The sequence below is a fragment of the Patagioenas fasciata genome, chromosome 7 (genome assembly GCF_037038585.1).
Source record: "Patagioenas fasciata isolate bPatFas1 chromosome 7, bPatFas1.hap1, whole genome shotgun sequence".
Classification (NCBI taxonomy): domain Eukaryota; kingdom Metazoa; phylum Chordata; class Aves; order Columbiformes; family Columbidae; genus Patagioenas; species Patagioenas fasciata.
In genome coordinates, this window is record NC_092526.1 from 11,013,491 (window position 1) to 11,023,521 (window position 10,031).

The window sequence follows — 10,031 nt, forward strand, 5'->3', positions numbered from 1 at the left end:
TCAAGAAGTTTCAAGGAGATGAGAGCCTTGAAGATGAGGAGCATAGTGGCCAGCTATGCTTTGAAGAACTCAACACTGACCGTTCTATGGTTGTTCAACATTTGAAGCAAATTGGAGGAGTGAAAAAACTCAATAAGTGAGATGACATGAGACGACCTCTCGCCAACCCGCTACCATTTCTTCAAGCATCGTGACAACTTTTTGCAGGGAAAACACTTCCACAACCAGCAGGATGCAGAAACTGCTTTCCAAGAGTTTATCGAATCCCAAAGCATGGATTTTTATGCTACAGAAATAAACTTTTTTTCTCATTGGCAAAAAATGTGTTGATTGCAATGGTTCCTGCTTTAAATAATAAAGATGTGTTTTAAAATTCACAGTCCAGAACTGCAATTACGTTTGGCACCAACCTAATAGAAACAGGGAACCAAGACGGAGGACAAAGTCAAGCCGAGACGCAGGCAGGATCGCTGCTCCCAGCCTGCAAACGCTTGCCAAAAGGTCAGAGGAAAAGCTGGAGCGGGAGTAGGCACCAGGCTGAGTTTTAATTTGCTGCAGCATTCGAACATGAAGCTGTACTTGTCACTGTGGTACAGACCGACCAAGAACCACCAGAGTGATTACAAAGATACAACACATCCAGCCCGTCTAGCCCACAGCCCAATTATAAATCTTCCAAAACAGACGATTTCCCTGAGTCAGTGACCTTCAAAACTCAGTTCTGAAACAAACTTCCTCCGGGTGTTTCAAATTCCTTTGGTCCTGTTCCTTAAATGCAAAGTTTACGTCGGTTGCTAAGAAAATCCACAGCAACAAGCTTTCCAAATAAATTTAAGGGGAAGTGATTCAGTTATTTTTTTTTCTGGCATTGAGTCCTAAATAAATGTTCACAGAATAGGCTATGGAAACAATAATATAACCTGTCAATTATTTGTTAATAAAAGCGATGCTGATACTGTGATGTACAAATAATACTTCTGAGGACAAAAATTTTAACTCGTCTGGTTTTAATTTGGTGCTGGGTTTATCAAGATTTTTGCAGGAATTTGAAGCCTGTACTTATGCAGTTATACTGATTAAAGTGCCCACGCTGGGTTCTCTTGACACAGCACTTGTAGAGATAGCAACAGCCTCAGTGAGATAATAGAGTGAACTTTAAAATAATCAAAAGCTACATAATAATTCCTTATGGTTCCAGCTTGTGCTGGCCTCACACGCAGTCCCTGCTATGACTTGTTCAGAAATAGCAGTAAAGTCAGCCCTCCTTCTGCTGCAAGCGCTGACAATGCTGGATCACAGTCTTATTTCAGCACGACAAGTGTGCTGTCCTTTCATTCTGTTATAAACCACACTCCTGAGTGGATTAAGGGTCACAACTTCACATAAATACCAGCCTTTAAATCATGTGCTAACCCAGAAATTTAAATATAGCCCTACGCCACTACCGCAGACTCGGGCAGATCAGGGAACAAACTGCAAGACTTTCAGATTCACATATTATGATGCAAATGAGTTTTGTAAATTGTGACCTAGTTCCCATGTTAGGAACAGTTAGGACCGACAGCAGGAACTATGCCATGAATGAGAGCAGTGGGGGTAAGCAAGGAAATTAACAGTTGTTCTTAATTTGAAATGGATTTTTAATCACTTTCAGGTGCCTCAAAGGAAGTGCACATGCTTGTTTACTGTAATCATTCTGACAGAAGAATGCATATAGGAGGCAACATTTTTGTTTTGCTAATTGAAATGTTTGCGACATTGGTGTCAAATGAGGCCCCAGAATACAGCTCTTTCTGGATGATTTACTGAGTGCACAATGAAGGACTGTGAAATGAAGTTTTCCAACCACTTTCTTCCTAGCAACTTGTTTTGTAAAGAAAATGAATTGCAAATATCCTCTAAAAGTGGCTGGATATTACATCACCTCTGTCTCTCCAAATCCAGTTGCTATTTTTTCAGCTAGATGCCTGATGAACCAGCTCTCAGAAGACACTGCGTGGATGTCAGCTGCATAGATGTCCAAGGCGGCTCAGCATAATTAGTAGAAAACACTGAACTGACAAAATTCTGCAAGTGCTGTAACAGCCACACTACAAAACACAGTGCTGAACCCCAGCCAGAGGCAGTTACCTGGTAAACTCTGCTGTTTTACATGAGGGCATCAACAAAGGTGTAATTTGTTGAAAACCAGACAGATTATCATTTTAAACGTGTCTAGAGTTGGTATCATCACTGGAAACTATTAGCTGATCAGTGTCAACTACCCTGAAAAATAGAGTCTCTGCTCCCTCTGGTGGAAAATTTTCTGCACACTAGTGTAACAGGGAAAGTCAACACCATGAAATAATTAGGACGAGACAGTCAACAAAGCCCAAATTCTCCCTTCACTTAGAAGGCCTGGAACTTCTTAGAAGTTGATGCAAAATATCACAACTCACAGACCATGGCATCTGCACAAGACACAATACACTCAAGTTCCAATTTTCCACCAGCATTCAGAGTAAAGAAAATCTAAGCCAATTTCCACCACACAGAGAGCAGATACACTTAGGGTTATACCATCCTTTCTTGTCAAAGTGAATCAGACAAGGTATTTCTACTTTATGTTAAAGCATGGAAAGTAATTCCTGGAAGCATTCCAGTTATTGTAACAAAAGAAGTCAGTAAACAGGAAGTACCTTTTTTTTTATTAGAGGAATCAATGGCTCCACTATAATTAAGTGCACAATAACTAGTTGCTCTGACGAATTCTTTGTAGCTCCTCTAAGCAGAAGCATAAGTCAGACACACTAGAATGACTTACTTTTACAGAACTGGGGTTCTGAAAACAGTATTTCACACCACTGTAGAAAGACAACTTGTAGATCAAATCAAAAGGAAAACAGTAGCAAAAGCATTTATTAAACAATGCATTATTCAATTTCACAGTGTGGGATTAATTTCCGTACTTGCTTCTTGGAAATGGCAGAGCTGAATACTCCTGTGAGAGCAGGGTGGCAGGTCTGGTCTGCAGGTGAAGTTTATTAAAAACAGTAAAATGCTGTTTCCACAGCAAGACAGAATGTGAGGATGAGAAACAAAAGCAACAACAGCAAATGAAATGTCCTTGGAATGTTACATTCAACATTTTTCAGCAGAGAAAAGCTATTAAGGCTAAAAACTGGGCATTGAGTTTTGGTTTTATACATTCAAATATTAAAACAACCACCATGGCACGTAGAACTTCATCGGCATGTGTGCAGCTAAAAATAATTTAGTTGGTAACAGATTTTTCTCCAAAAGGGCAGTTTTCCACTGGCTGGAGTGTCTATGTATTTAACTGGAAGCCTCACGATGATTGCAGCTCCATCAGCTTTGCATATCGATGAGGAAAGTGGCCCTGCTTTCAATTTTCTGCTTGAGCACCAAGCCTGCTTACATAGCTCTCCCAAGCTGCCCTCCTGTACTTCTCCGCTTCTTGAAGAGGGTCTGAAGCTGACAAGATGCCACGTCCCACAATAATGATGTCTGAACCTTTTTCACTAATAACTTCCTTAGGGGTTAGGTACTTCTGTCCAAGGTTATCGCCTGAAACAGAGACACCTTTTTTTTTTTTTTTCTCAGTTCTTACACAATTATGTCTACTCAAAACCTTCAGAGAGGTGCTGGAAGAGAGAACAGGTATGTGTTCCAGCTCTCACCCTGACAATCCACAGACATAACTACAAACTTTCTCCAACTAACAAACCCCCTATCGATTACACAAATCACATTTGGCAGAGCACACCCTCCTTTTTCATGATTTAGCAGTTACAACAGATGGAACAGTTACTCAAAGAAGCACTGATCAGGGTTACTGAAATAAGCCTTAACAGTCATATAACAGGCAAAACCCCAAAACATTCAAGTAAAGCTTGTGATTTCTCAAGAATGAAGTACTGCAGAGAAAGACAACTTCCCAACCTGATCACCTGTTCTGTCAGTATAAGACTTTCAATTCATTGATACTGCATCTATATCAGTACCAACAGTGCTAGACTTCTGTTTTGCTAAAAGCCTTTTTTTTAAATCCTGTTGAGTAGCTCTACATTTAACCAAACACTAATCTAAAGAATTTCACATTTTTACAGACTGTACTTTATGTGCAGACCTCAGAACAAGATCTAACAAAGCTGCACAGGCTGCTGGTTGCCTTTCAGTGTTCCCAGGAAAGGGGTCAGCATACCCAGAAATACAGAAAGCAGCCCATAACAGCAAAAACAGATTCCTCCCACCAGAGAATCAACAACCAAACCCTCTTCAGAAGCCACTTTTTCACTGAAGGCTGTATTGCTTACTGCATTTACAAAAAGAATAAATACTTCAGAAAAAGTTACCTCCAGCTTGCAGCTGCACCCCTGGAGTTAAGTGGAGAAATTCAGGTTTATTACTAACTCTAGATCCAGATATGAATCCAAAAACAAAATCTGAGTTATCTTCAGCCATCTGTACCTGAAGGAGATCAGTAAAGAGTTACAAGTGACATACCTAAAATTAAGCTTGACCAGGAATTTGTTTCTGGTCCACCCATTGACACATTGAGCCGTACAAGGCAGGGGTATGAAACACCTGGGCTAACAAATTTTAATTCTACCAATATAAAGTCACTTAGAGCTGACTCACCCCCCATTGATCTTGCTATGGTTGCAGCCAGGAACACAAATGTCCTGGGGTTTATTATGTTATAATACAATGAATGAACTTAAACTATTTTTTGAAGTAATACATTTCTAATAAGTGGCAAATAAACTAATTATTAAGTAATAAATAGCAAACTTGGCATGTTTACTAGAATTTACAGTGTGGACTCCAATTACCTTACACTAGCAGCCTACAGCTGCAACCTTTAAACATCACACTGTCAGATTTCTGAGTTTCCACAGGAGGAAAAGAAATGTAACAGTTGGAGCTGGAGAGACCTTTGGAAGTGCAAATATTAGAAGCACACAAAACCTCCCCCTCACAACACTTTACAAGCTTTCAACTTGAAACAAGACTGCCTACTTACTGAAGCTTTGGTGTATTCACCCGTTGCAAGTGACCCTTGGGAACTCATCTCGGCAATCAGTAGACAGCCACGCCGCAGCGGCAGACCCACCTCCCTCAGACCTTTCACAACTCCAGAGCCTGGAACTGCATGGGCATTAACAATGTCTGACCAGGATGCGATTTTGAAGAGACCACCTGAGAACATGGATAAGACGACACAGGCGAAGTGTCATTAGCAATGTTTCAAACAGGAAACATAAGTCAAACAAAACAAGCTGCACGCTAAATCATTCACACTTTGAAAGACAGGTTTACTACTGAAGCTTGACAGTTACAAGTTCAGTCTCATCAGTCGTGACTGCTGCCTAACCACAAAGAGTAACCTTTCAGTTTCACTTTTCACAAACACTTCTTAGTATCTCGCCTTTAATATTAATTGAGGCATTAATTGTAACCTAAAAATCCACTGTCACAGGTGCTACCTTGCAATACAGTTCGCAGATCATATGGGACACATGATCAGAAAAGCTTCTACAGTTGCAGATGCAGTATCGAATGAAAATGGTAATGAGCACAAAGACATACGATAGAAGGCTGCCTTCAGAAGCCATGCTGTGTTTTCTCATAGCAAACAACTACTCATAAGTACTTACTGAGCACAACCATAGCTTCAGAAAAAGGTTTAGGTTGGAAGGGACTCTGGAGGTCATGCCCTCTCAGCACTTCAAAGCTAGATCGAGTTGCTCAGGAACTTGTCCCCTCGAGTCTTTTCCCATTCGGGAGATTTCACAATCTCTCCTGGCAGCCTGTGCCAGCACTGCAGTTACACACAGTGGCAGCAAAGTTATGGTAAATCAAGGATGATGATAATCACCTTCATATTGATGTTTCACTGTGTTTCCAATGTCCGCAAATTTCCTGTCTTCAAAAATCAAGAACTCATGTTGATCTGCAAGTTTTCTCAACTCTTGTACTACCTCTGGGGAGAAATCATTCAGGATGTCTATATGAGTCTTCAGGACACAAATACTGGGGCCCAGGGCGGCAGTCAACTGCAGCAGCTCTTTGGAGCTGGTGACATCCGCAGAAAGGCACAAGTTGGTTTGCTTCTTTTCCATGAGCATGAGAAGCCGGGCTGCAGTAGGATGCACCCCCGGTAGCTCAGCACGAGCGCGGAAGCTCAGCTCTTTACATGGTCTCTTCATAGGCGCAGGGCCATTCTGAGCCACTGGCTCGAACATGTTTCCCTCAATGAACTTCTTCACCTTTTCAACCATCTCAACAGCCACTTCTCCCTGCTGCTGGAGAATCTCCAACACCCCAGACAACGTGCACACAGAGTGCAGGCGAATTCCACGTTCCTCTAACCTGGCCTTCCCGCCCTGCTCCCTGTCCAACAGCACAACTGCATCTGTGACTTTCAACCCTTCTTTCTGAAGGACTTCTGCAGTTTCTAGTACACTAGATCCACTTGTTACCACGTCTTCGATGATCAAGCACGTCTCTCCTGGATTAATGGTGCCTTCTACCAGCCGCTTAGTACCTTAAAAATAAAAGGCAAACACTCCAATGAATAGAAGAAAGTTTAAAAGGCACCCCCCTAAAAATCTTACAGTATCAAAACTTTAACTTGCTATGCTAATGTAAAGATCATACTTGTTCCACATACAAGCATATGCTGTTGCATATGCTGACATCCAATGGAATTGGACTTTAATAGGAATTTCACATTCACTGTCAGTATGGAGAGGTAATTCGTTTAGTTATTACCTGATAACAGTTATCACAGCTCTTAGCACAGCTCCGACACTGACTCGTAATTCAATTGATACTGTTACTTTTCCAAGTTAATAAAATCCTTCCTTATATTTCCAGAAGTTACATTGCATTAACAAAACTGACATATTGTAAACTGCAGAAATTTAGATTTTTCAAAGACTACAGAAGTTTATTATTGCCATGAACTGAATTCTCAGTATTACAAAACTATTTTCCCCAGTTCTTTTAAACATCTTTAAAGCAGTTCAGTTCCTGGTACTCCTCAGCATATTTCCTATTTTCCACAGGCATTATTCAGCAGTTAATATGCCTGTTGGAACAATTAGAAGGAGTGAAGCTCCAAATGCCTTGGCCCTAACCAACAACAGGCACATGTCCATGAAAGGCCTCCTGGGGGGCAACAACAAAGGATGCCCAGCTTTCCCAGGAAGCAGCAAGCTGCAGGAGAACATTATGCAGCCAGTGTGGTGCTTAGATCACTACTACGGCACAGAGAAGGGGGGCACCTACAGCCTTGCAATCCATGTGACACTGGAGACCTCGTGCCAGGCAGTTAATTGCTGCCACAATTGACTTGTACTTCACAAGAAGGAACAGCAAATGTTTTAATGAGTGGCACACTGACTAACATGGCAGTAACATAGGAATAATTACATACTGTTGGAAGAGTATAGCTTTCACCACATGTATAAATCCAGTTGCTACAATAGTTTAACACTACAGTCTTCTCTCCCTCTTTCCTTATCAGAACCAAATAAATGGTTCATTGGGTAGAGAATTTGCTGCTTCTCACACGGTTCACCTTGCCAAGTGATTACAGGACTATAGGATATGACAAAAAAGGGGTTTGAGAGGTAAAGGAAAATGAGATTGGAAAGGTTCCTCTTAAGAGTTGATATGCGAAAAAACCTGTTTGGGGGCAAAATGTAGCACTGGTCTGAGCATATCAGAGAAACCAAGTTATAAATCTTGGTTTCTGGAGAGGCCAGTAACCCCGAACCATGGTAATGATGGCAAGAAAAAAAAGACACTGCTGAAAAAAAGAAACAAACAAAACCCCACATGTGAAAACAAAGAAACAAAAATCCTCTCCAAGAATCTCCAAATCTACTACAGGAGGGTTCAAGCTGCAACCGGCTCGGACAGCCTGACCAGGCTGGGATGCTGTGGGAGGCACTTTTTAGGGGAAAAGGGGCTGTTTTTTGGAGTGATAGCCTTAAACTGGAATGGAGATGCTGGACATTACAAATGAACCAGAAAATCATGAAGTCGTTTTCCAAGCAAGACAACAAGTCAAAACAAATTCTTGATTTGAAAGTTTTACCATAGTCTTTTGCTTCCTTCCTCCGTATAAGCATTGGAATCTGGTTTTCAGAGCAGATAATCGTGGCCAGGGGCAGCGCCGTGTAAGGAACGCCGCACAGGCAGTCATACTTGAGACCAGCATCTTTGGCTGCTTGGAAGAGCAGATCTGCAACCTGAAAACCAAACATTTTTTTAAAGTCAGGCTGGCGTGAATGCGACTAAACCCGCGCATTACCAGGAGCAGCAATGCAAATACATTAAATCCTCTCTCGACCTGCCATCACTGTCCCTGCAGCAAACAGCCAACCTGACGTCCATACCCAGCGGTCCCAGGCAGGGCTCTGTGGGGAGGCTCCAGCAGCGCTCCCGTGTCTCCTCCTCACCTCCTTACCTAAAACAGACCCTTTACCCCACTGAGAGACACCCGAGAGCTCTGGGGTGCCGGCACGGACGGGCACCCTGAGGCACCGACGGGCGCTCCCTGGCTCTGCAGTCAGGGCCCGGCCCCTCGCCCCTTCCCGCACCTGGCGGAGGAGCCGCGGGTGCGAGACCAGGCCGCGCAGGTCGATGTACACGGGGGACGCGCGGCCGCTCTTCAGCACGAAGTCGCCGAAGCGCAGCCCGCCCGCCTCGCGCAGAGCCGCCGCCGCCGCCGCCGCCGCCCGTCCCGCCGCCATTGGCCCCAGCCCGCGTGCCGCGCCGGCGCCGCGAGATGACGGGACAGCGCTGTACGCATGCGCGGGGCGGGGCCGGTGAGGGGACGTCCCGTGTGAGGGGACACCCGGCTTCCGCGCAGCCGATTCTGGCGGGGACCGGCCTCCTCTACATCCGCCGGGGTGACTCCTGAAAGGCCGTTTGGTTCCGGGGTTGGTGTGTGCCAGGCTGAGTTGGCCGGCGCGATAGGCCCTTGCTCTGGTCTCCTGTTGTAAGGAGTCGTGGAAAGAGGAATGTTGTTTTTATAGAACTGAAGACCTGGCACCTGATCCTAGCTGGGGGGAAGGATTGAGAGACATCGAACTATGAATCCTTAATGTAAAACAGTCTCTTTGAACTAGTCACAGAATGTTAGAGATTGGAAAGGACCTTGAAAGATCATCCAGTCCAATCCCCCTGCCAGAGCAGGAACACCCAGATGAGGTTACACAGGAGGGTGTCCAGGCGGGTTTTAAATGTCTCCAGAGAAGGAGACTCCACAACCGCCCTGGGCAGCCTGTTCCAGTGTCTGTCACCCTCACTGAGAAGTTTCTTCTCATATCTAAGTGGAACCTCTTGTGTTCCAGTTTGCACCCACTACCCCTTGTCCTGTCATTGGTTGTCACTGAAAAGAGCTTGACTCTATCCTCTATCCTCATCACACTCACTCTTTACGTGTTTATAAACACTAATGAGGTCACCCCTCAGTCTCCTCCAAACTAAAGAGACTCAGCTCCCCCAGCCTTTCCTCATACGGGAGATGCTCCACTCCTTCAAACCCAGAATACAAACTGATTACTGTATTTAAAAAGTTAAGCTAGAGGGAAGGGTAGCCAGAGAGCCAGGAATCCATATTTTAAATAAATCTATAAGGGGAATGGGTTGTTAGAATTGGATGAATGAGACAGATAAGCTGAGGCAGGCATTGGGTAGTCTGTAAACCCTGCAGTACCAACCAGTGGAGAACAGGGGAGGGAAATTGCAGCCGGGATTTGGGGGAATATAAGCAGGGGCATTTAGCCCTATTAGGTGTGCCTACCTTTAGGTAGAACACCCGATCTTGCAAAATTGTTATTAAAATATGCTTTGCTGAGAGATCCTGCCTGGGCCTGTTGTATTTGCAAGGTAATTGTTTCCTACACTAGCATCCCTCCAAAAAAGAAGAGCTCAGTAAAGTAATCAGTGAGCTCTGAGTCTTCCAGGCCTCAGAAACATAGGCGCACATGTGAAATAAGACTGACCCGGTC

At 43.8% G+C, this 10,031-nt stretch overlaps 1 protein-coding gene across 1 annotated transcript; it reads right to left on the reverse strand.

Moving 5' to 3' along the window:
• Positions 1-2,660: 2,660 nt before the first annotated feature.
• On the reverse strand, positions 2,661-8,797 carry UMPS (uridine monophosphate synthetase). Its single transcript, XM_065841477.2, has 6 exons — positions 8,616-8,797; positions 8,111-8,264; positions 5,882-6,550; positions 5,027-5,202; positions 4,356-4,470; positions 2,661-3,567 (listed from the first exon to the last, which is right to left on the reverse strand). The coding sequence occupies exons 1-6, from the start codon at positions 8,766-8,768 to the stop codon at positions 3,386-3,388; spliced, it is 1,449 nt and encodes a 482-aa protein (XP_065697549.1). The 5' UTR covers positions 8,769-8,797; the 3' UTR covers positions 2,661-3,385.
• Positions 8,798-10,031: the final 1,234 nt, after the last annotated feature.